The 27,144-nt window shown below is 40.9% G+C and overlaps 1 protein-coding gene across 1 annotated transcript in view; it reads right to left on the reverse strand.

Annotated features, from left to right (window-relative positions):
• Positions 1-27,144, reverse strand: part of LARGE1 (LARGE xylosyl- and glucuronyltransferase 1) — a 287,919-nt gene that overhangs the window by 46,024 nt on the left and 214,751 nt on the right. The window contains exon 7 of the mRNA XM_035903233.1: positions 15,132-15,236. Coding sequence (XP_035759126.1) covers positions 15,132-15,236 — 105 coding nt within the window. The remainder of the gene's footprint in view (positions 1-15,131; positions 15,237-27,144) is intronic.

Here is a 27,144-nt window from a genome sequence, read left to right on the forward strand (position 1 = left end):
CGTATTTCTGCCAGCGTGTTTGTCTTCTCTCAGCATAACCCAAGCCTATTTGGAGTGAGTAGTGTGCGTGCATTAGCTTCGAAGAGAGCCATTATGCATTGTCTGAAATTCTAGATCAATGCGAAGCAGATTCCTTGCGCTGCAGCAATAAACTGGGTGGCATAAGCTCCTCTCCGGCAGGGGATTTTTTCCAGCTGGCAAGAACTGTCAGCTTTGTTTCAACAGTGAAATACAACTGAGGAGATTCTTTATTAAGAAAAATAAAGACTAATTGTAAGATTCAGTTTACTCTAATGTAATAGTATTTATAATTTATAGACAATAAAACATTTTTTTCTTAATTTCTTTGAGCCTCCAGTTGGAGGAGAGAAAGGGGAAATGTTTTAATATGTGCAGTATTCGCACATTTTTTTGTCTTCCACTCTTATGCTAGCAGCAGATTATGGCATTGCAGCTAAAGAGATTATGCTGTCCTGAGGGGCTATCATGGCAGCAGCCAGCTGAGAGTAAAAGAGGCAGATGGGGTGGGCAAACTGGAATACATGTGAGAAAGGATGTATTAAATTATGATGCAATCACGGCTATTGAACATACTCACAAGCTTTTAATGTTCCATCGTCAAGACTAATTTCAATGTGATTTCTATTTTAATTCACCTACAGGCTTGGGTTTAACACCTTTGTACAGCCTGTGTTCCAGGGCTTCTCGCACTGTGGAATTCTAATTTACTCCTGCTGTAAAAATAACTACTGGAGAATATTTAGAGCAAGTTTAAATATTTACTCATTAGTATTAGAGAGAAAAGAGATTTCTACTAAGAGGAGAATTTAATACTATCTACCTAATTAGTGTTATTTAGTGCAAAAACAAAGCAAAAGCACTTCAGTTTTACTTCTATATTGTTCTGTTACCAAAAGCAAACATAACAAATGAACTAACTCCAATCAGCTCACTTAGTTTGCAGGCAAGTGTCTGAAACAAGGAAAGGGAAATATTTGCCTCAGGAGCCCCTTCCCTCAGAGTCAAATTGACTGAAATCTCAGACTAAATTCAAGATGACATAGAGCTGAACATAAGGGAAAAAGGGACTTACTCTCAGCTGCTGTGCTGGGGGAGGATGAGACTAGAGAAAAAAAAAAAAATAATCAAAGGAATATTTTATGAACATCTGGCCCCAGGCAGTGGGACTTCTCATCTTTTGATGAGTGCAGCATTTTCCTTCCCTAACCTACCTGGGAAAAACAAAGGGAAAGTTTGGCAGCAAATAAACAAAAAGAGAGAAGTGGCAACCCAAATGTCTCATGAGTATTAAACAAATTACGATCAGTCAAAGAACACCCTATTTTCCTTTTCCTGAGGAAATAGTTCAGGCTTATACAGAGATGCTAATATCTCAAAGAGCTCTTGGAAAAATAATGATTTATTACTAAACCTGTGGAACACGTCCTAGTCTAGTTTTTACCTGAATGGCATTTTCTCTCCCTGCTTGATGAGACTTTGCTTGAACTACCAAACTCTGACAGATTCTGAATTGCTCAAACAAAAAAAACCAAACAAGAAAGCAAACAAACATACAAAGGAGTTTTTTGAAAATGTCATTTCAGGACGCACACAAAAAATCCTAGCCCCAAAAGCAAACCAAAAAAAACCCAAATGGAATTTGGTGAATAGATTGGAGAAAATAGGGCAAAAAATCTGAATCAACATATTTGGACTAAAGTGTTTCAGTTGGGAAATACTGAAAAAAATTTTTGGCACATTTTAAAACCCAACTTATTCTAAAATAGTATTTTTCATATCAAAATTGACACAAATTAAAAATCTCATTGAAAATGGTTACAAGACCTGAAAAGCAAAATGAATGCTTCATTCTGGGTCTAACAAAACTCTGGGGGTCACCTGAATTTTTTGCCCTTTTCCCATTTTTTGATTCAGTCTGAATCAATTTTTTTGTCTTTCCAATGTTTTGACTAAGCAATGGTTTCAGTAGATGCTTCAAGCCATCTCAGCAAAATAGTCTGGGTTTTTTTTTTGTTAATCTGCTCCAGAGCAAAATATTTCATTTAATTTTTCTGAATAGTAAATTGGAAGTTTGCAGAAACATCAGCAATTTCCCTTGGAGTGCTACCAAGCATCCCCACCTCTTGCTTCAGGAACACAGACTATGGCTTTTCCTGAATTTCAGAGAGGAATCTATAGTAGAGCTGGAAGTAATAAACAACATTGTAAGAGACAACAGAATCACTTACAGAAGTTATAGTAAAACGGGACAAGCTTTCAAACTCAATCAATTTATTACAATGGCCCTTTTAAAGTGGCTGAAAAAGTACTGAGTGCTATGGAGGAAAAAATGTAGCTACTAAGAGATCATTTTCTGTAAGCACTACCTTGCCTGTTGCTTTCAGGTGGAACAGGATGCTTTTGTGAGCTGTTGAGGCAACGCCACACTATGGGAGCAGCATCTCAGAGCCTATCCTTGGCAGGTTTTTAAAAATTCTTCTCAAAACTAAGCGTATAACAGTGAATCGTCTAGACAGATAGCAAGTAGATACCATTACAATATCTGAGAAAGACAGGCAAGACATACTTCAAAATAAATTATAAAGCAAGAGTGAGTTTTAAAAAAAAATTACTGATATTTTATAATACCTACCCAGCATACCAAAGACCATACAGCAAACCTCTGTGTCTTAATTGCTGTAAGAAATAATGTTAAATAGGGCTGACAGTATGGAGATTTGCTGCAATAAACAACTGACCCAGAGATGTAAGGCAGTACGAACAAGAGTAAGTGACCACTTTTTATGAAATACATTTGGCACCAAAGAGTTGAGTTCAAGTTTAGGCATGATGGAAGGGGCTTGTAGCTCTGCTATCCCAGGAGAAGCACCATGATAGCGCTGACTGCTTAGTACTCGAGCAAATACTTACGTGTGTTCTTTTAATTCCAATTTATTGTACCTGAAATCCATGGAAGTGGTCACAGTGTGCAATGCTAGGAATGCGACTACGCCTTTGCTGGGTCAGGGCCAATTGACCAGTTTTGCTAAGGACAGCATTTGGAATCCCCTGGGCCGCACCTCTGCACCACTGCCTGTGGCCTCTGCTCCCCACCCATAGTAACAACAGAAAATAGAAACCCACAAATATATGGCTGTTAGGGATTAAAAATTCGAATTAAAGCTGCAATTCCACAACAAGCTACTGTATGCATTTTTAACTCTTCATTTTAAGTCATTGTGTGGATGAAAATCACTGCATTTATTTCACTTGATTTATAGACCTATTAAACCGCTGCTCATAATTTGACTGGCTGTATCATTAGTATAATAAAACCATAGCTTATGTCTGTAGCTTTTAACACAGTATGACCAAAGGACTATCATTCTAACACTTTTTTGGAGTATCCTGATACATTTTTTAACTATGAACTTACATGCACCAACCTTTTTCTCCAAAAAAAAGCCTTTCACAATGTAAAAAAAAAATAATACAAACTTGCAGGGATGCACAATGTGTTAATTGAGAATAAATGATGACTCCACATTTGAACTTTTCTCTGTGAAAACAGAGCAGGGCTGAGGAGCTGTTTTGAAATGGAAAGTGGGTGTCCCTCTGGGCATGGTGACAGAATGCAACAGCCCTTGTTTTCTCTGCACATGTATTGAAAGTGAAGCTGTGATAGAGTGCATTTTGAAATGTAGTGCAGTGGGAGTCTGGTTCCTCTTGAAGCATTAGAAACATTTTGTTTACACTTCCTGATGACCATTTAATGAAATGGAACACTTTTATTTGCTTTGTTCTCCTCTTCCGAAGTATGCTGTTTCTCCTTAGGCAGAATTAAGATGAAGGACATACTCAAGCATAATTCAAACTTCTTATAGAGCTACTGACTGTAGCTCAGAATTTCCTAATTTTCTAATTGTTTCTTTATTGCTTAGATGCTATTCTTCCTGAGCAATTAAAAAAAAAAGATACGTAGGCTTTGTATCTTCCCTTTAATGACTTCATTTCTGGGGGAATTTCTTCAACTTTCTTAAAGCCCCAAAGGCTACTACAGAAAAATTTTCTTGATTTGGGAGTCTGAAAGGTCTACGGGAGAGGTGTCATTAGCCATAAGACTTTTAGGAAGTCTATGGAGGAAAACCTCTGCTACTTAAAGACCAACCTGCTAAGTAATGCTCTCCTCTCCTATCTTCCAGAGCCTTGTGAAGAGAAGTAACAATTCTGAAGGTGTCTCAGAGGTCAGCAAAGAAAAACCATCGCTAGACCTGGACGAATCGGCCTTCTCTTACATAGACCCCCCAGCGGTGCAAAATCATACACTTTCCTGCCCAAATTGCCGATAAAGTTTTCCTAAATCCTATAATGGAAAACAACATGGCTGGCAAAAAGACAAATATTAGCAAAATCAGAAAGAGAAGCTAGAGTTTTTCCCAGCTTCTCCACTTGCTTTGGGGGTCACGGAAGACAGTAAGGACAGTAACCTTTCATGAACCCCTGTGTTTCCTGAACCCTGTGCAAAGACTTGTAGGAGATGAAAACCATCTGTGAAGAAGCTCCTTACATGGGTTTTAAAAAGCTCCTCAGTTTTCTTACAGCCTTTGTACTTCGTGACCCTTGTGAGCATATAGGGTACAGAGATTACGTTTTAATGGTAGCAGAAAGCAAATATTCCAGGGACTTCTCAGTTGATGAACTAGGGAGATAGCTTCCAAGAGGGGGAAAAAAAAACCACAAGAGGTGAATCTAAATTCTCTTGAAATTCAAAAGATTGATAAAGTTTTTGCTCAGAAAAAATCCAGAAGTTGTCAACCTCAGATAACACATCTATCTTCAGACCAGCAAATGGAGAGAGGAAGGAGGTTTCAGCTTCTATCTACTGTAGCACAGTGGCAATGACCCATCTAAATGGAGCAGAGGAGAGCTGTCGCCAAGATGTGTCTCACATCACTGCCATGCACAAGTACCACCCAACAGCTACTCAGTGTGCATCTCTGTCCATGTCTTGAAGTCACAATGGATGTTAGTTGACACTAACAAAAAGATGGTCAGGTACACATCTTATCATAAAGCACTTTGAAATGTGAGACTTAAAAAGAAAAGTGACATGAGGGAAATGTGGAAAATTTCTACAAAGGTTTAAAGAACTTTTCCTGTCTTCAGCACTAAAAATGCAGTAAGTAAGTTCTTACATGGCAGGTTGTCTGTGATTTCATTCGCCTGGGTGCTTAGGTGACTTCGGTTGAGAGGAAAACAACGTTTCGACTAAATACATATTTAAGTGATAAAGTCAGAAAGGATAATTTTTAGGTCTTGCATAACAGAGGCCATAGGATTTTTCAAAATCAATTTGTGCTTTAACTAGAGCATAACTTCTAGAAAAAGATTCAGTCTTGATTTAAAAATTTACAATAATGGATAATCTATCACAAACTTTGATAAGTTATTCCAATGCGTAATTATCCTGATGAAGGATACTTCTCTTATTGCTAATTTGAACATGTCTTTGAACTTGCAGTCATTTGATCTTGCTGAACCTTTGCTAAATTGGCAAACCCTCTATTAAGAAATGTTATCTTCTCCTGCAGATACTAATAAGCTATGATCAAATCATCCCTTGACTCACTTCCAGATAAGCTCCTGGAGCCATTTTTTCCCACTTTATGGGAAATATTCCTGTATTTTCTTTGAATTTTGTTAATTTATAAGTACTCATCTCTGATCTGTGGAAATTAGACCTGGACAAGTAGCTAAATCTACATTTTAAAACATATCCACTCCAAGAAGTGATCCCTAGCACCCAGAATCAGGGACTATGGAGTGGATCTACCCACACTGTTCATGGTCTAGCGCTCTATTGAGCAGGCTGACCCCATTCATACTACATACCCCATACTACATAGTACTTGTCTCGGAGGGCCTAGTTTGTGTTCCTTCGGTGTTTGGACATAACTATTATTTTGTTTGCATTTCTTAGAGTCCCACATTATGAGAGCCATGTTACAGCTTTCGAGATTGGAGTTTTTAGCACAGAACTGAACATTCATGTTGTGTGCACTGGAGAATGTCATCAGGGCAAGTGGGAATATTACAGAGTGTGAAGTCGCCTGATGCAGTGTTGAAGGACTGGAAAGAGGTGCCAAACAGAGTGTAGTCCTATCCACACTACCTTCCAGAAACATTACCTGGAGCAAACTATGAACAAATTACACTCTATTTTTTTTTTTCTTGACAAAAGACAGGTTGCTCCCTGTGAGAGACAGGGTACCAATTAATTTCTGTGCCCTGCGGATGATCAGGGAGCCAAGAGTGAAGAATGAACTAGGGAGCCAAGTTATCTGACTGTGTAGACATCCAGCATGTCAGGTGTAAAGAGCCTACACCCAACAGAAAAAAAATGTATCTATCTCCTGCACTCATACTTGAAATGTCCCTGTTTATACGTCCAATGACCACACAAAGTATTTTGACAACCATATTAAACCTGGAGCTTATGTTCCTCCGATTATCCACCCTGGCCTGATTCTCACGCATCTCTTCATTCTTTCTGAGTGTACAGTTTTACACCTCAGTGCCTCAAAACACATTAGTGCAAGTGAGTGTCACAACTCTACATCAAGCCAGGGTAACTGGACTTGGGTGAGCTGTCCTGAACAGGAACCACAGAATAGTACAGACTGTCCAGGGTTACTGTGTGGGAGGTCCAGTCATTGAACCTCCCTGTGCAGGCAGGTTTGGAAAAAGGAATCACACAAAGCTTGTTTCCATGGATAAAAACTGAGGAGGTTTGCTGGAATTTGCTGACTATTTGCCCTGATGAAAGCAAGTATGTCTTCCAAAACTAATCTATCTTGGACTCTCCACCAAAGAATCACCTACCTTTAAAAGAAAAAAAAAATTCTTTCTTGATCCTCAGCTCCTGTAAATCAGCTTAGGTCTGTTTAACTTAAGAGTTGGGCATTTGTATCAGATTTGGACCTTATCTGTGATGCTTAGCTGTGTTTTTTTCCTCCTCAGAAAGCAGCAAAATGTGAAAGGTAACAGGGAACATTGCTTTAAATTATGTGGTGGGTTTTTTTGGTTTTATTTTGATCCTCTCAACAGCATCATATTTAATAGGCATTGAAATGTCAACAATTTTACAAGGTTTCCACTTTGGACTATGTGAAGAGGAAAAATGCACCCTGCACAGGTGATAATTATTTTGGCTGGCTTCTAATATTAACAGTGGTCCGCAAAGCTAATTGTAGGGATGGGCGCAATGAGTAAGAACCAGTCACAGCTTTTCTTGGTCTGATGCTCAGTCAATGCCCTAGCAACAGTGGAGGAAATGTGGCTCATGGGCTAAACAGCCTCTCAGGTATTTCTTTACAGTTGGATGACAAAGAGGTTTGGGGTTTTGCATTCAGAAGCAACCAGACAACTTTTTTTTTTCCCCTCTTAATGGGCAGTTTATTGACTGGATGAGATTCAGGAGGAATAGAGCATTCTAAGTAATGGATTAGGGGAAGGAAAGCAGAAACACAGAATGAACAGGCCTAAAAATTAATCATAGCATTTTTTAAAAAAGGAAACACAATGTACTTTAAGGCAACAATTTCACCCAAAGGTCAGCTGCAGGTCAATCCTTCCTCCACGACCATTTCTCTTCTAGTAACAGAGGGACAGGATTAGGTTCACAACAGAAATACAGGGATGTGTTTGCATGAGGTGAAAATGTGTGTGGAACTGTTTAGCATGCTCATAGCCAAACTGAGGTTTAGTTTGGATAGGTGGACTATAAGGTGCCTGGAAAGTAAGTTGGAATTCCAAGCTTCAAGGGTTGTGTTCAGTAATAAAGCATTCAGATAGTGGCCAGTTACAAGTGGTGTTCCACAAGAGTTGACACTGGGGCTGACACTGTTTAACATCCTGATTAATGAGCTGAAGAGAAGATAGAATGCATCCTCAGCAACGTCACACATGACACCAAATTGAGGGCTGTGGCCAATACCCTGGGGATAGGGCTGCTATTCAGAGGGACCTTGACAGGCTGGACAACTGAGCTAAGAGAAAGCTCATGAAGTTCAACGAAAAGTCCTGTGTGGGACTGTTCCTGAACGGACAGTACAGGCTGGAAGACAAGCGGATAGAAAGAAGCTTTTCAGGAAAAGTCCTAGGAGGTTTGGTGGACAAAAAGCCAGCAGGGCAACCTTGTGGCAAAGAAGGCCAACCACGTCCTGGGCTACATTAGCCCCTTAGGTCAAGGGAAGTGATTACCAGTCTTTACTCTAAGACCACATCTGAAGTACTGTTTTAGATTCCTCAGTCAAATAAAGACACTGACATGCTGGAGTAAGTCCAGCAGAGAACAACCAAAATGGTCAGAGGCCTGGAGAACATGCATGAGGAGAAGCTGAGACACCTGGGCTTGTTCAGCCTGCAGAAGAGAAGGCTAAGGGGATCTCTTTTTGCTGTCTACAACTACTTAACGGAGCCAAGCTCTTCTAAGAGTTGCACAGAGGCAGAATGAGAGGTAAACGACACAAATTGCAGCAAAGGAAATTCTAATTACGTATTAGGAATTTTTACTTTTATTTTTTACTTTTCTCACCAAGACAGTAGCCAAATATAGGAACAGGCTGCCTTGAGAGGTATCCTCAGAGATACTAAAAACTCAGTTGGAAAAGGGCCTGAGCAACCTGAACTGGCTTTCAGTGGGAGAACCAGAAGACCTCTAGAGATTCTTTTTGACCTAAATTGCCTATAATTCTATTATCCTATTTGGGAAAGCTTCTCTTGTCACCATCCCTGCTAAGGCCTGGAGAACAACTGTGTAGAAACTATCTGTATATAGAGGGTATTGCAGTGCTCCTGTCCTCCCCTGAGATCAGTTCAACAAAGACCAGTGGAGGAGGGAGGTTTGAGGAGCTAGAGCAGGAACAATTCAAGTCAGGATGCAGCTGAACACAGAGACAGAAGAAAGACAATGGGGAAAGGAAAGAATTGAACTGCTGCTTCTGAGATCTCAGTGTCCACTCAATTTTGCAGATTCTTCTTTCTCAAAAGTCTCTTGATGTTTTTTTATAGGGGAAAGGTTTGTCCTGAACCTAGCTTACCTTAACACTAAAATGATTGAAGCATAGTGATTTCTGTAGCCAATAGCACCTAACAGAATGATCTATGACCAAATTCAACTTTTTTTTTGTTGGCACTCTCTTAGAGGTGACAGCTTTGACACAAGGGTGCAGAAAGACATCTTCGTTACTCTGCTACTTTCTGTGACAGGTACCAGGCTACCTGTTAGAGTCCAAAGATAAGAGTCCAACTGTGATGCCTCTTCCTTTGCTTTGGGACTATGGCTTAAACCTCTGTTTCTGTATCTACAAAAAGGAACTGTCTTTACACAATCACTTTTATGAGCACAATGAGAAACAGGAAAGTGAACTTGCACTTCAGAAGAAAAAGTACTGGTTTTACTCTTACTATGAATTTTTCCAGGGTTCTTCTGTCATATAATAGCAGGTTTTGTTCTCAGTTTAGGCACCTGGATGCCTCTACTAAGCTTTTATGTGCAAGTCTTTCATCTAAATTTAACCTGCTAATGATGGCCCCTCTACAATAAAGAGAGGGCATTTCAGAGTGCTGGACAACATAATTACTCATCAAGCTACGTATGTCCACATAAAGAACTATCTTGATCAAGCTAAAAATACCACATTTCAGAACGATTCTTTAAATTGTTAGCTTGGAATACTACATATATATGTCCTATTTACGTACATTACATGGAAAACTTTACATTATGAACTCAGGTCAGGCCAGTAAAACCCCCCAAACTAGGATAATTTAATCAACTAAACCCCCCACTTTTTATTTACTCCAATACAATGGAAACCAGAATCTGGTATAGACTGCCTGAATGCCATTGTTTTTTTATCATAGGTTTCTTAGGAGATGAAAGTTTGCAGTGTTTCAAAGAAAGTCAGGTGTTGTTTTAAAAAAAGGACAGTTATTGCGGGGTCTGATAAGATTCAATCGCTAAGGAGCAGAGGATGTATCTCAGAGAATGCAGTGAACAGTAGACTAATTCAGCCACAGCAATGCCATTACTACATGGATAGACCTCTCAAATTAGAGGCACCATTTTCAAAATCAAATACATATTGACTCTCATTTCAGAAATGTCAAGCATGCTGTAAACAAATTCTCAGTACACACATGCTTTAGAAACTGCATGAGAAAGACTGGAAGGGAAGCTGTTCTTTGAGGGTAGTCAGCTTTAAGATAGCTTATTTTTAAGTGCAAGCTACAGATTACAGCCAACAAAGATAGGGATGGGATCATCAAAAGCAGAATTATCATTTTAGCTTCCCACCATTGAAAACAAACAGACTGATGTTCCCTGTTGAGCCTAAAAGCAACAATGTGTTGGCCCTTCCTAAACTACTCGCTGTACAATGCGCACGATACCTGTACTTCAAATGCATCTTTGTGCATTATAAAGCACATGTGTATCAGTATGCTTTGCACCAGTAACAATATTTGCTGAATGAGCTCACAGTGTCTTAAAGAAGGACTAATCTAAAAAAAACCTGGTACAGTGTGAATCTGAGTGGGTGAAGAAAGTGCTACTTTTGGCCTTGACACTGGTGTTGGACTTCATTTTTTCTTTATCATTAAAATGCATTTTTATTCTGTTTGCAAAGACTCCTGTACTTACAACCAAACCTAATGATACCATTTCCTGTACCAAACATGACTAATGTTTTATGTAATGGGAAGCAGGAAAATTGCAATGGCTTTTAAAGAGGGCATGGCCAAATTGAGCCAGGCCCCAATGGTAGGTATTTAAAGGTCCTACAAACCATGAGTTTTCTGACTTCTTCATTCACTGAGACAATTCAGAAAAATCTCCTCTCTCAAGCAACCACTAAATTCCTTTCTCTACACCATGGAGAAAAGCACTAGTTTTAGTCATAATGTATGGAATATGGTTCATAAATTAGTGTTATATTCAGATGACTGTCATGGAATTCTGACTCTTCCAGAGGGGAAAAAAGGCATTTTGGTAACAGATCCATCCAGAATCAGGCAACAGTAACTATTTAAAGCATTAATTGCAAGGATTTCTGAAAAACAGAAATGTCTGACCAAATTAAAAGTGCTCAGCACTTCTTAACATCAGATCCATTATCATAATGTCGTGAGCAGAAGCCCATGGACCTTGGATGAAAGGTGTTATCGTGCTTCTGGAGCAGGACCACACGAGTTCCATGACCACCACCAACCCGTTTTGCACTGCCTTACCAGTCATTTGCTTTCTGCACTGAAGATGCACAGTATCAGAAGCACAAGATGTGATCCAGTCTAATTTCATATAAACAGTCTGCCCTACGTTTGTCTTTACTATTCACCATTGTTAAATATTAAGCAAGAATGACATAACATATGCTTCCCACTTCCAATTCATCTTCCATAGGTCCTTTCCATCAGGGGAACAATAGAGAGATTCATTCTAGCTTTCTTCCAGTCGTTACAAACACGGGAGTAATAACGCATGGCGCACACGTAGCCTGGTAATCGTTAGGTGCGAGCCATTCCCTTCTGTTCTCAATCCACAAATGCGGTAATGTGATATCTCTCAGCGTGGGAGTATGAATCCTCAGCTCAAGCTGTTGAGACACCTCCTTACAGTATCTCGTAGTTGCACTGAGGCAGTGTATTTCAGATGAGCCTCAAATCCTCAGGTCTGGCTTCTGTAGTCCAGAAGTCTGAAATCCCCTGGGCCAAAGTTTTTACAGATGCCCCCCTGGCACCCGAATTACAGGCACAGATCCATCCTAAAGCTCCATTTGAAAGGCATGGAGTCCATTCTCAGCTGATGGAAGTTGGCCCTGCTGCACTAAAGCCAGGGAAGGCCCAGGGTGATTCACTCCAGCTGAGGAAGTGGCCTGAAATCATGATCAGTCACCAGAAACTGCTTTTAAAAGCTATTCTCCACCATGACGGAATGTATAAGGCAGACAAACTACTAAAAGCTTTTCTGTTTAGAACTTTTTGACAAGATATTTTTCTGAGGACTAAGATGACTGTTACTCCAGAAATGAACATCAAACCATACAGTGCAATTCTGGAGCTGTCAGTTCAACATCTGTAAAGAGAATAATCACAGCGCGACTCAGGTAATACTTTCAAAAGCACAGCTTAGTCAGTGAAAGACAATATAGAATATACAGAGATGTGCTTTAATTAATGTATGAGGAGTCTGTAAGAGTTAATCTCAGTGTAGACAAGCAAAATGGAGTGGAAGATATATAAAAAAAGTATTTGATTAAGCAGCCTGCTGAGTTTCGGCCAACGAGGTACAGAAGAAAACCCTGGTACCCTGGTAGTACAGAAGGAACTATGTTTAAAACAGCTTGAGGAAGGGAATGTTATCTCAAATAAAGAACAGTTCTAACTAAGAACATTTTAAACACACGTTAAATTGTCACTGAACTGACTTTTGAGTTTGGTCTGGTTTTCCTAAGATTATATTATCATGGACTAAAGTATGACTTGGATTATCTGCCTGTGCAAATGAGGAAGGATGAAAAACAACCAAATAAAATCTTTCCCTGAAAATCTGTATTGGCTGTCAGGAGATTTGGCCTGGGCACACAGGAATAGGAGAATGCACATGCTTACTGGGTTTAAAGAGAAGGAACAAACACACCTTTGGCTTTAATGTAACAGCTGCCTTCTGGGACCCTCCCAACCTATATGTTGTCCGGAGCGGCTCAGACATAGAAAGGGGAGTGAAAGATAAATTATTTCCTTCAGAAATTGTGAGGAAGCAGTTGAAGAGTTTTGACTTTGAGGGGTGCTTCTGCATCAAATCTGCCAGGGTTGGGTCTGGCTGAAGAGGCTCACATAAAAATCTCTTTTCTTAGGATTGTATCCTAGGGCTGTAGTAAACACTCTCTCAAGAGCACGACCAAAGTCTGTCTGAGAGCTTCCCCCGATCCAGCTTTATTTAGCTCATTAAGGTTTCAGGGTTTTGGGGGCCCTTTTACTGTTCCCAAGTACAACTCTAAGCACCTGAATTCCTGAGTCTTCCCCTTCCTGGCCCGCTGTCTTTCACAAGTGTTTTGCTTAGAGTTATTGCCTCTTCCCTGCCCCCCACCCCTTTAGTTTTCTGAATCCTCCTTGTTGCATTCAGTGTCAATTATTTTAATTTACTGAACACATCAAACAAGCTCCAGTTTCACTTGGTATTTCATCTTCCTTGAGAGATTTATACCTCCAATCTCTGCTAGATTACTGAGGCAAACAATGAATTCAATTAAGAAAATTATAGTAAATGATGCTGATTTTGTCAATAACTTCGTCTGCTACTTCTCAGAGGTTGCACTGTTTCACTCAGGTGACCTCTTGTTCCATGTACTTGAAAAAACATCATTCCACTTCTTATGATCACTTGCCAATCTTCCATTCATTATCTACCTTCTGGTTTTCTTTCTAAAAAAGCAGAAATTTTTTATAACTACAGGTGAGTTGTCTGAAGATAGAAATTGTGAGCAGACTAAAATCACGGGCAGGGTTATGCATGGCCTGGTAGGTATGTATTAACACATACCAAGAATTAACAAATGCAGTGTATGTGAAGGACTGCAGGCATTCAATTATTTTTGCTTTCAGTGGAAGAATTTTGTGATATACTGACATTTGGTATCCCTATAGAACATTTGAAACAGTAAGTTAAGACAATATAAACTAAAGCTTTGCAGCATTTTTATTTACATAATTGCATTTTAGATACTACCCACCATGCATTCCTGGTTATTCCAATGTTATGTGGTTGTGCCACATTTCCCTCTGCCAGCATTAAAACGGCAGAAAGGGAAATGCAAAAATGCAACAGAAAGTAAGTCACTATAAAAGGTGGTCATCTCTCAGCAGAACAAAAGATACTGCTTTGTGGTGTAACACCAAACAGAATTGACATCAAGTTTAGTTGTGTATAACACAAGCTTTCGTGTTTCAGCACAAATCCACGAGCTCTGTCTCATGTTTTTGGGGGGTTGGGGGAGACAGCCAGGCAGTCCAAGCCTTTATATATGCAATTCTGCTCTGGCAAGTGGAGAACCAGGAAACAAACCTCTGATGCCAAAATCTTCTATCTATATCTATCTGAGTTCTGTTGGGCTATTCTTTTGAACATTTTCACAGAACAGAGATGCTTTGCAGAGGCTGAAATACAAATTCACAAAAACTGGCGTGATTCCCCCAAATATACAAAGGAATATAGAAATACAGATGACTCAACCACAACTTGTGCGAGCTGTTTTCTAGTTAGTCTCTTTAATTCAATCCAGTATATTTATGCGAAGCAAAACCACTATTATGGTGAATAATCTCCTGATAGTGCGGGGATATTTAAATGGACTCATCTTTTCTAAATGGAGGCTTCACCATCTGTTCTGTCCTTTTATTACAAATAGAGAGGGAACCTAACTCACTGCATCAGCATGTAAAGCTTAGCATTGAAATGATTTAGAAGTACGTGTGTGTTCTTTATGCACCTGGTATGTTTCCTCACACACCAAACACAAATCAGTGGGAAGACCTGTCCCTTGTAACCTAATAAATTCTCTGATCTAGTGCCTTTATTCCTTTCTCATGGCAGTAGAAATTCATGGCCAGTAGTTTGCATGTTATTAGGACAATTATGACCCTGTTGCTGTCCTGCAGGAGTTTTATCTTTATTGGGCTGAGATTTTGTGATACCATTTACCTCTCTAAAGAAAATGAGCCTTGATGCCTATTTTTCCCTCTTGCTGGGCCTATATATGCTTCACCGTGGACAGAAATCTTGTAGGAGTTGTGCTGAAGATGCATCAGACTGCTGAAAAGCTCTGTCCGTCCCCAAAGGTTGCCATACAATCTCTCTTAAGACCTTTTAGAGAAGGAACATATTCTCCTCAGAGAAGCACAGGACCAGGAACTCCAAAATGCATCACACTGCATCATTTTTACTGCTTTAAATGACAAATTTTGCAGTAGGTTAGGAAAGGAGGTGCAAGCTACCACATCTCATACTCTCTATACCAGGAGACTGCACGCTCAATGCAAACGTTAGTTCAAAGAAAACCCTCAGGGCCTACCTGTGTTGTAGCCCCTCCCAAGCGCTGGCCAGGGCCGATGATTCTTCCAAAGGTTGCCCAAATACCAGTCACTCTGATTCTCCACCAAGCCAAGAACCTGCTGCCCTGGAAATGAGCAAATTGCAAAAAGATCATGAGACGAAAGGCAGTCAGTCAATGGAAAACAAAGGCAAAATCTGGAGAGGGACAGCCAGTGGAAAGAGAAGACAGAAGTTGGGGTGCTGCCTTCCCTTTACACATTCGGAAGGCGCCCGCTTATGCAACAGCCAGCAAGGCTGGCACAGCAAACTCAGCACGGCTCATTTCTTCCCTTCTCCCCCAGCTAGCCTGAGTAATTAAACACTGTGGGAACCTTTGTCATGCTGACAAAAATACATCACCCAGACAAATCTGAATGCTGCTTGATTTTGGAACAGAATGATGGAGAATCCTCCTAGTGAGAAGTAAGTGTTGGTGAAATGATCATCTAATATGAAGATCTGTTCATACTCTGATGGAGATAATATAATTGAAGAACAAGGCTCAGTATAACAAATGATTCTCTTCCCATGCTCCCCCCCGACTAGTTTCAGGGATTTTATTCTCAGTCACAAAGGAAATCCCTTTTGCTCGGGAAAATATTGGATTCTAAGAGTTTACCTACAGAAGAAAGTTGCACTGTTTTAATTTAAGAGAGTAATTTAAAAGTCATTTAGATAAGCCTGTGTGGAATGCTGCATAGAAATTATGATTTCAGTTTTAGATGGGCTTATTTTGGTTTAGCTTACATTGATTAGCAGCTGGCTTCAGCTAGAGTAAAACGTGTTTTAAATCAAATGTGTCTAGAAGGTTTGCACTGCTTAAAAATCAACTGAAAAGTGAATGTTTGTACAGATAAGGACTTAATTATCTATCCCGAAATGTGCTGTATAAAATGTAAATAAGAGAAGTGATTGAAATGATGCTCTGGTGACAGAGGATAGAGGGAAGGGGAAAACTGCATTTGGATCTAGTCAAAGAAAGGAAGGGGAATGGTATTTTGACCGAGGGACCCGCTCAGTAAGGGCACTAAGACTGGGATTGGAAATTACTCTGCAACCTTTTGAGAAAGCAATTAAGCATCATGCTCTGAAGGCGCATTTTCAAATCCCTGCTACGCTCATAAAACTGGGTGTATGGTCACAGCAGTGCACTGAAAGCATTAAATGATCATTATATGTTGCTTATGCAGGACCACAGCTGTATTCCTAAAATTTAAGTATGGCCCAAGACAAGATTGGGGTGAGAAGTAAGACACAAAGACAGGAGTGATGGATTCAATTTTGTAATCAGCTAGGAAGACATTAGGATAGGTCAGGTGGCTGCGATACTCTCCTGTGGTATGTCTAATCCAGTGGAACAACAGTAACCCCACACGCGTCTTGAATGCTGTTTCAAAGAGTGTGAGCAGCAGTGAGTGGCCAATGCATATAACAAATAGATTGAAACACTACAAAAGCATTCAAGGAATGAACGTAAATAATTCTAGAAATAACCTTGAGAGATTTCCAAGTCCATTCCACACCACTGTTCAGGATCATCTTACTCCATCCTAATCACAGCATGCCAGTCCTCACCAGACCTCATTTTCTGATGATGTCTCTCCTTTTCCATTATATATATTTTTATATATATATATATATATAAATAATTTTTCACATTATACTCCACAACTCATTTTTAAGAAGGTGGAAAATCTGAGGGAGAGCAGAAAGGATCATATAAAAGACCACCACACATTTATCACCCCACTGGTGCTACTGAGAACTGGTAATATTAACAGAGTGCAATGCACTAGAGAATGAAGGAAATGACAAGTTAGAGGCAGATGCATCCTAAGCAACTGGTGATTTGTTCGTGCAAATAAACTGTAGCATCTCTCAACCTGTGAGACACATGGAAGAGACTAGACAGCACATGAGGTGCCACAAGCCATATATTGTGAGGAAATATGGAAGGGATCTTAACTGCCTAAAACAAGTCTTAGCCAAAAAAACAGGCTGAAGGGCACAATTTAAACCAACATTTGCTGATTCCGTGTGGAAGACTGCCTGTTCTTTGTAACCACTCCCTTAGAGCTGAGGTAGAATAAATCAAAATCAGAAACTACCATGGCTACTAAAGGATGAGAAGAAAGCCCAATAAAAAATGCAGGTGCAGCTGGGCTGGAATGGATTGGCACAGCTGGTAGGAAGACAGTGATCCTGCTCATATTCTAACAGTGCATTTTACAACTCAGCAGTCCACAGATCCTTCTCAGGATAGTACTGCTAACTTCAAAAGAAATATCAGAATTCCATTTGCAAGAAGCAGATACTGAACTTCCTTACCATGGAGCATCAATCTGCTTTCATTATTTTAGCCCCATGCATTTCCCACCAAGCCACAGAGTTCAGCCTTCAAACCGATGAATAATAAAAAATGAACAAACCTTGCTGCTTGTTAATGGTTTTCCTCTCCCACCTACCAGTCCAAAACCTCAGTTCTGACAATGTACCCCCGAAATACTTATTTCTCAGTTATTATTTCTCATGCTAAGATAAATTGAAAAGGCTCAGGAAATTATGTTCGCACATATTTATTGTAGCTGTATCATTTCCTTTCCCCTTTTCCCTTTATTTTTAAAGACAGCAGAACAAATCCTGCTCTCATCAGTATTCCTTGTGGTTTGATATGGGACACGGATGAAGGCAGAAATTAACATCGTGTAAGCTTTAGGGCTCAGCTACATGGATCAGATAATGTGACTTACTGTGTATCAACTGAGCTGGAATAACTGCCTGTACGTGTCCTTTTAGCTTGTCACAAATACAAAGTAAAAGGTGTTAGCTAACACACTTTAGTTTGCTTTTGCAATGGCCTGGGAATGCGCCCATGTTCACATACTGTCCTAGGATGGAGCATTATGCAACCTGTCAGGCTGTTGTAAATTTTGCTGGTGTCTAAAAACCTACCAGGCAGATGTGATGGCTTGTCTCCCCAGCCACCTCAGAGAAAGTTAAGAAGATACGTTTTGTATCTTCTCTAGTTGTATTTGTGTTTTCTCTAGCCTGAAATACTGTTGCTGTCTCTGCCAAAGAAGAGTATATTTTTATTTCCCTTTACATTGTCTCTGTGATCTTGACTTAGGGCAGAAGTGATCAGGAAAACAGAACTGGAGCTGCATAGCAAATATTGACGGTTCCAAAAAATGTTTTCATTCTGAATCAGTATAAGACAAAGAAATTCAGAAATATTCTCTGAAAAATTTCCCCAAATATTTTGATCTGAAGACATCAAAATCATACATTCACAGAATCATAGAACTGTTTAGGTTGGAAAAGACCCTTAAGATCATCAAATCCAACCGTTAACTTAACCCTGCCATTCCACCACTAAACCGCGTCCCTAAGCACCTCGTCTACCCGTCTTCTGAATACCTCCAGGGATGGGGACTCCATGACTTCCCTGGGCAGCCTGTCCCAAGGCTTGACAACCCTTTCAGTGAAGACATTTTTCCTCATGTCCAATCTAAACCTCCCCTGACGCAACTTGAGGCCATTTCCTCTTGTCCTATTGCTTGCTACTAGGGAGAAGAGACTGACCCCCACCTTGCTACATCCTCCTGTCAGGCAGCTGTAGAGGGTGATAAGGTCTCCCCTCAGCCTCCTCTTCTCCAGGCTAAACAGCCGCTCCTCATAGGACTTGTGCTCCAGACCCTTCACCAGCTTCCTTGCCCTTCTTCAGACACGCCAAATATAAATAACCACATCTAAATGTACAACCTTCCTCATTTTCAATAATATCAAACAATGTGACACACAATATAGATGCATAATATATTCCATATTATTCTATGTAGCTAAAAGCTCAAACAAAATAAAATCCTAAGTTTTGTCATTCCAATTTTGAACAAATAAAAATCTTTCACGCAAAACTTTCACTAAAATTTTGTTATATTAATGAGTCATTGTGAGAATATCTGTCCACTGTATCTAAACATTACCAGTTTTTTCATTTAGTTATTTACTTTTTCAATTTCATGATGAAGTTATAGAAATGAAGCACTGGCCAAAGCAACGCACGGTGTCGAGCAGGTGCGATGAACGCTCTCCTTGCCCACAGTTCTTGGACCATCCATCAGCCCCAACCTGTCCCTTTGCCGCTCTTCGTGCCTTCCCCACAAAGGGCATGCAGTTCTGCAGAAACTTTCACCAGCTTCATTTCACCTCTCATCATACTGAAATCTGAATTCAGATTTTCTGAGGAGAAAGACTAAAGTTCCTTGCCACCATGGCCTTTTGTAAAAGGCAAGCCTAAAAGAGTTGCGTGAGTTATTCTTCTGGCAGATGAGAACACGGTGGCTACCATAATGAATTTGAATTGTTCAGCATTTTGAGCTGCCTGTTTCTTCTTCCTAAGAGTTATTATAATAAAATACCATCACTAGCAGCAAAAGCTCTGTCATTGTTTTCTGTTCTGGCCCTGCAGTTATGATTAAGTGCACTCCTCTCACTCCCTGTTACTCCAGGCACAAGTCAGCTTATGAAAATGAAGCTGTCTTTCTTACTTATTCATACATCACCACTAACAGCCAGACAACAGAAAACAAGGCTATGATTCTGGCATGACCACGGTGAAAAATTACCGAGTAGGCAGAATTACAGCTGGATTGTCGGGAAGGGGGCTGTACGCTGCCTGGCTGCAGGACGAGGCTTCTCCAGAAGGCAGCTGCAGAGCTACAGCATTCTGCAGAGTACAGCTCCCTGACAGCTCTCGCATGATGAGGAGCGCTTCTCTCCTTGCAAAAGCTTAGCTGTCACTGGGAAGAGGTTTCCATGGAAAACCAGATACGTCTGAGACTGACAACTCAATCCCTTCGATTCTGCTTTCACTTCATAGATTTTTGATGGCTAACAGAGGTGAAAGCATGATCCTCTAATTCAGGCACCGAAGGGGACTCCAGATCTCATCTCAGCTCCTAGCTCAGATGCTGATTTCTTGGCTGACACTGGACAGGTCACGTAACAGCCTCTTGCTCGAATCTCCTTTAAAAAAAATGGGGGTAACAATAACTTTTTCCACCTCTCCTGTTTTGCCTGTCTTACACATTGCACGCCTAAGCGCTCTCAGGTAATAACTGTGTGTTAGTTTGCAATTGCTAGTTTGGAGCTCAAGCTCCCTCCAGCACGGTACTTCTTAATGGTGGTCCTCTGGCTTCCAGGGACTCGTGGCACATAGAATCATAGAATCGTTTAGGTTGGAAAAGACCTTTAAGATCATCGAGTCCAACCGTTAGCCTAACACTGCCATCCCACCACTAAGCCATGGCCCTAAGCACCTCATCTACCCTTCTTTTAAATACCTCCAGGGATGGGGACTCGACCGCTTCCCTGGGCAGCCCGCTCCAGAGCCTGACAACCCTTTCAGTGAAGAAATTTTTCCTAATGTCCAACCTAAACCTGCCCTGGCACAACTTCAGACCATTTCCCCTCGTCCTACCGTCCGTTACCAGGGAGAAGAGGCCGACCCCCGCCTTGCTACAGCCTCCAACCCCAGTTCTGAAGAGGTATCAGCTTTTCTGTATGTTCAGTCTGCTATCTGCTAGTTTCATTCAGTGCCCAGTACAATCTTGGTGTTGGTGAACAGTATCGTCCTATTCTGCCCTGATTTTTTCCCAGTTTTAGAGAATTCTATCTTCAGAGTCTTTCCTATTTTACTATTACAATGATAATAGTAGCAAAAGGGAAGTGCGAAGTATTTTTCAGCATTTAAAAACATAAGAAGTAAGCAATTTCTACACCGCAGAGGTTATTAAAGGAGAACAGAGCAGAACTCCGTCTTGCTACTTCTAGCTACCTTAACAGCCATGGTTTAGATCATTAGAAGTTTAATACAGACACGAATGCTGGAGCCACAGCCAAGTACTGCCAAAGCAATGGACGTCTTCAGTGCAAGCTGAAAGAACAGGAGAAGGTCTCAACAAGAATTTAAGATTCAAGCTTGGCAGGAATCGGAACTGCAGAGTTCTGCTCCCAAAATGGGACACAGAAATAGAGAATAAAAAGGTGACAGGAGGGAAGAGGGGAAAAGGTTCATATTCTGAATGCTGAAACATTTCAAAATTGGCCAGTACCAAGTCTGATGAACATAGTCAGGACTAGCAGAATTTACAGTTGTACAATGAAGCTGGGTTATTTTTTGCATGACTTGGAGTTAAAATCTTTCATTAATGTCCTTTCCCTCTTCCCCATTTCTCCCGATTTCTTTTTCTTTATCTTTTAAATACCTGCATAAGACACATTCCTTTCTGAAATGTGTGAGGCCACATCCTTAGCTGGTACAAACCTGTGTGCCTTCAATTAAATCACTGCAATTACACTGATACCAGCTGAATGTGTTGCACTTCATGTTAAGTCTTGCCTGAGTGACTGACCCCTTCTCTATGGCCTTCCAGTCCCTGATCTTGCACCAGTTCATACAAAATATGTGGCTTCTAAAATCTTTCACTTCTCCTGCCGCATCTCTCATCCACCTCTTCAGATCACTGTTGAGTTCAAGCTTTTCAGCCACACTATTGATGCCCCATGCAATTCTTGCACTGTCTATACCAATTCATGTTTCCTCCTGCTCCCAAACTCACTCCTCTCTTCTACTGCCACGTCCTCTCTTGTCCCTAAAAAAGACTGTCTTCTCATGCAACAAATGCCGAGTTACCTCTGAAAACATATTTCTAGCACAAAAATCCTCAGCACTTCCCTCTAGAAAGCTTTTAGACATTTTACCACGAATCCAGTGTAAAATATGCACATGGCATCTTGTGTGTGCTCTGTAACACAAGCCTGCCTGTCCTCAGAAACAGGGGATGACATTTTCTTCTATGGCTGTACAGTGCAACATACCCTATGTTCAACAAAACTGAATACTTTAACCTCCACTAAGCATTTATTTCACAGGTGTGCATACACATAACAGATATATGCATTATATGCACATGCACACATACACATGTGTATACATATACACACACACATATATACATGCATAAATATATACTGATACGTGTGTGTGTGTTTGTGTATATAGGCAGGCATAGGAAAAGGCAGTCTCTACTGTGACAACCTTATATTTTTACATGTGGAAAAATGAAGTTTCAGGGAAAAATGCCTCTGCACAAGTTTAAATTTTTATTTGCTATTTCATTTGCTAATAGAGAGAAACTGCATGGGCGGTTATTAAGAAGCAACTTGGATGAGGAGGAGGCCAAAGGGTAGCTCACGGAAGGGGCTGCAGGACTGTTTTAGGAGAAGAGGGGATGGCTCCATGGGAGCATCACATTGGATAGCACACTGATGCCAGGAGAGGAAGAAAGGAGACAGGCAGTGAATACGTGATAAGAAAGGAGGGTAGCTAAGTGAAGCAGAGGTAGATACAGGTACATTAAGGGCAGGGAGGGACAAGATGGGCCAGGGTGACTCAGACAGGAGCTAGTGAAAGGAATAAAGGAAGACACTAGCAATGCTGGAACACGGATCTAAAGCAATGCTATCAGCTGACTTCAGGATGTACTCAGAGGTGGTGATGTGACCAGGGCAAAAGAAGTTACAGCATCTTGGGCCAGAGAAGAAGAATAACCCAGCGAGAGTCTGTACAGAAAGAAACATGACAAGTTTTTTGTAGGTGGTAGGAGGGAGGATTCAAAAGGCACAACCGTACACAAAAGGTGATCAAGAGGAAGAAGTATACCGAATTGGATTGAAAAAGGTTGGGGTAAAGAGCTAAATCTGTGATTCATCTTCATAAGGGAAGATGAAAGAATTAAATCAATCAAAAGAAGAGAATATATTGGGTTTTCGCGCATCTTCTTCTCTCCTCCAAGGAGCTTGTTAGAAAATGAAGAAGACGGTGAGGAGTTCAGCGAACTACAGCAAAGCTAGCAAATCCATCATTAATGTTTGCAGCACTTTCATCTGCAGAATTTCAGGGAAATAGATTCTCAGCAGCTGAGCACAAGAGCGTAAGTGCAGAAAAAACCCTTTCACTTTGGAAGAAAACTTTTTGAGGTTTTCTGTAACAATGACAAGGCTTCGTGTGCCCACGGCCACAGGGCTTCTGTGTTCCCAGCAACTTACAAAGTCAAAGATGTTATGACTTGGACACGCACAGAAGTTTTTGTTTTCTGCCTGGCAGGAAAGGATATGGCCAACACACGGCAGGAAAAGCCCTCTGGCACAGAGTCTGGGGGAGCATGAGCCTGGCCACTGAAACAGTTGTGAAGTTGTAAGCTGGACCAGAAGGGATGCCCATACCAGCCTCACCTGAGCCTGTCCTTCCTCACCTCAGTTGTTATGTCCCTGTTTATTGCACACAATGTCCCAGCAGCAGACCTGACATCTAATTGACAGCAATAGACGACTCAACATGAACCCTTTCTCAGGTGACGGGTATTCTGGGGTTGGACTAGATGACCTCTAGTGGTCCGTTCCAACCCAGAACATTCTATGATTCTATGATTCTCTCCTCTCCAGGCTGAAGGAGGTCGGTGAGATGTACTTGTTGCTCCGACTACACACCTCGCTTTTCTATTCACACCAGTGGCCACTTAAAGATCGTGTACCCCGATACAGCTTTTTCATCATCGTGGTTTCCTTTTTAATTTTTACTTTTTTCAATATAAAACCCCACACTCTTACAAAACCGAAAACTTCTTCCTCTGAAAGCAGCAAAACATCCTTACGAACACAACGAATTCCAATCCACTAGTGCTAATATTCAGACATTGGCCTGAGAGAAATGATATTTTTAAATGACTACGCTCAGTGTTTCAGGAACAGACAAGCTGTTAAAACCACGGCTTGAATTTGTGCTGTGCAGGAACAGGTGATCAGTGAGCAAAAAATGTCTTCTTTTTTTGCTGCCAAAGATAATGCAATAGAACTGTCTTGGAGGAGCAAGTGAAGAGCATGAAAGTAACTATCTATGCACCATGACTCTGCCTGTTGTAACTGTATCAATTTTATAAAGGGGTTAATGCCCTGATACGCACATTTTTGTTGGCACAAACCCCATCTGTTGAAACGCTTCTCTGTAATGGGGAGCTGAGCCTCAGGCTGCAATGTGTAATCAATAACCCAACGCTTGTGCAATGCCTTTCATTAGCAGCACTTTAGGAAGGAAGGGAGAGACCTCCTTACGGCAGGAGAAGCCGAAGCATGCGGTGACAGAGTGACGTTTCCAGGATCACTGGGGGGGCGAGTGGTGATCTATGAACGGGTGCCGGGACTTGTGAGACCCAGGGCATTACTCTTAGATGCTGACAGACACTGCCCTTTTTTAGTAGCCTGGTGCCTAAACTGTCACTGCCCGTGATCATTTAGGAATTCCCACTCAGCTACTCTTTTGAGCAGCTGTCAGCTTACTGGGTCCACTGATGGCTGAGTTTTTCTCGCCACATCCCTGAATGCTGTGTTCGTGCTCTGCCATAGATTTAATTTGGGTACATCCCTTGGAATTCCGGGCATGTCTCATCACCTTCCTCTTGACGTCCAGGCAGCTGCTCATTTCATCTGTAGCGATGTAAACCTTAAGCTGCCTCGGAACAAACTTAACTCAGATTCATAGCAGGGCAACAGAGGTTAGCAGCCGGCTGTTTGTGCCTCACGTTCGTTCTGTAAAACGAGGGTAACACCACTGCTTCACTACACTTCATCAGGTTTCAGTAATCAGTGTTTGAGGTTGTTGGAATAATAAACTGTTGTTGATTAGCAATGAATTAGAGACAGAGGGTAAGAGCCTTCTAATATTCTGGAGGCTGTTCATGGAAACTGAGCACAGCTTCCTACTTCATATCCTTTTGGGCAGTTATCGTATACAGACAGCAAGATATTAAACCCTCTTCCTTTTTATTTAAAAGGAACAGATCTTCTAAATTGATGGATGCACCAGGATTGTTTGTAAGCAAGAAATCAGTAGGTATGTATCATAAGTACTTTCTCTGAGCATTAGAGAAGGCCTAGAATGTAGAAGCAGTGGCAGAAAAAAAACCCAAGATGAACAAAATTAAAAGGATTGGTTTTCTGGTGACAAGTAAAATAACCAAACCAAACCAGATATAAACAGTGCCTATAAACTAGAAAAGCGCTGTAGTCACCCACTTAATGTGGAAAAGGTTGCCAAGTTATTGTACGTGGTGTTGAGATCCAACTATGTTGACATTATTTTTCCCCTTTGTTGGGTTCAGTTCTGTTAAAAAATAAACAAGCTCTGCATTTCCCTTTGGCTATGTGGCCTTACCAGCCTATGCAAATTTTTCAGGATGAAAATTCAGGAGTCGTCTCTTCAGTAGACACAGATTGCAGTAAGATGCTGCTACCTGCCTAGGACTTCTTGCCAATGCTATTAATGGCACTTACTATAGTGACAACTGGTTGACATAAACAGCTCACCTTTTCCTTTTAATTATGGGCTTCAAGGCAGGTTAGAGCTCACAAACACATCAGCTAAGAATTATTTATACATCAGGAATATCAGATGGTAAGATGACAGAGCAAACAGTTGTTCACATCTAATGACTAAGCACAATTAGCCCTGTATCAGGACATACGATAGAGCTCTGATACCAAACAAGAGCCTGCTGTTTTGCATCTTGAGACTACAGAATAAGAGCTGCTTCTTCTGCCTGATACGACAAAACAGTGGCTGTACCAGAAACCTCGTGCTTTAGTGACGAGCTCAAGGATCTTGGGATCTGTTCCTCATTCTAGTGTGACCGGCTGTGCAATCGCAGATGGGTCACCTCTCTGTTGAGCTTCAGCCTCTCTAAGTAGGGCATGATTCTGCAGTCAGGCTGAACAATGGATGTGCATATAAGAAAAGAACAACCTGAAGAACAGAATGGAAAATTTTATCCTGACCCAGTGTTGCACGTTATTTTGTCAGCAAGAGATGGAGCACTGCAAATATCTAATAAACGTGCAGAGAATTGCTCTTAAGTTTGAACACAACCATTCTTTCTCTATGTCCTTCTCTGTCTTTTAACCTGTACCCCAGAGACATCTGGACTCACAGGGCAAAGTGGTTGAGATGTTCTCATGCTGAAAATACATCTACTCATAAACTCAACTTGAAATCACATATAGCATTGGCTCAGTTTTGTCAGCACGTAGTAACCCTGTCCAATACTACAGAGTCCAGACTGGCACAAAGATAAAATTACAAAGCCACCAATCACACAGCACCTTGAGCTCCAAGGTTGAATAGTACGGTATGTCTCATGGATTGCTAGTAAGCACGTGTTACTGTTTACTCTATCAGTTTTCAGCTGTTTACTACATGCATGACACATTTTGCTAGCATGACTGTGAAGTGGTTAATACTCCTGATGGAGAATCCAGTAAGGCTTGGAAAAAGCAGTAAGAAAAAACCCATTCTTCAGTCTTTTGCAGATTAATCTTTGTGGATAATTCCAGAGGTTGTAGGATGTTTAACCGAAGTCCACCTCAGCACTGACATTTCCCTTTTCTTCCCGTTTATTAGCTTAGCACTGAGTGATTCCTGTTGTCCTGAAGAGAACCTCAGAGCAAAGAGGAAGAAGCCTGTCTCAACTGAGTAAAGGGATAAACCCAAGTGTTACGAAAATCAGCTTAAGCTCCTTCTCTCTCTCCGTTGTTTAATTATTTAGTTAGTGCAGGTCTGGCTTTAATTGAGACAAACAGATGAAAAATGTGAGCCCAACAGTACACAGATAGTGCAGAATTTTAATACACAGCCCTGAGTCAGAGAGACTTTGAAGTGTTACAAAGAGTTAAAGCCTAAAAGCAAAGAGGTGAGAGACTAGCAGAAGGTGCCAGTTTCATTAAGTAGATATGTTGATGATAACGGGAAGAAAGGGCAAGACTTGCTGTCCACTGAAACACAACTCCCATAATGAATTCTGCACATCATATCGTTCAAGCCTCTAATATTTCATTTATTGATTTTATTGTCAAATGAAAAGGCGCTTGTTCCAAGTGGCATT

Source organism: Egretta garzetta, unplaced genomic scaffold (assembly GCF_000687185.1).
Source record: "Egretta garzetta isolate BGI_Z169 unplaced genomic scaffold, ASM68718v1 scaffold51, whole genome shotgun sequence".
Taxonomy (NCBI): Eukaryota; Metazoa; Chordata; class Aves; order Pelecaniformes; family Ardeidae; genus Egretta; species Egretta garzetta.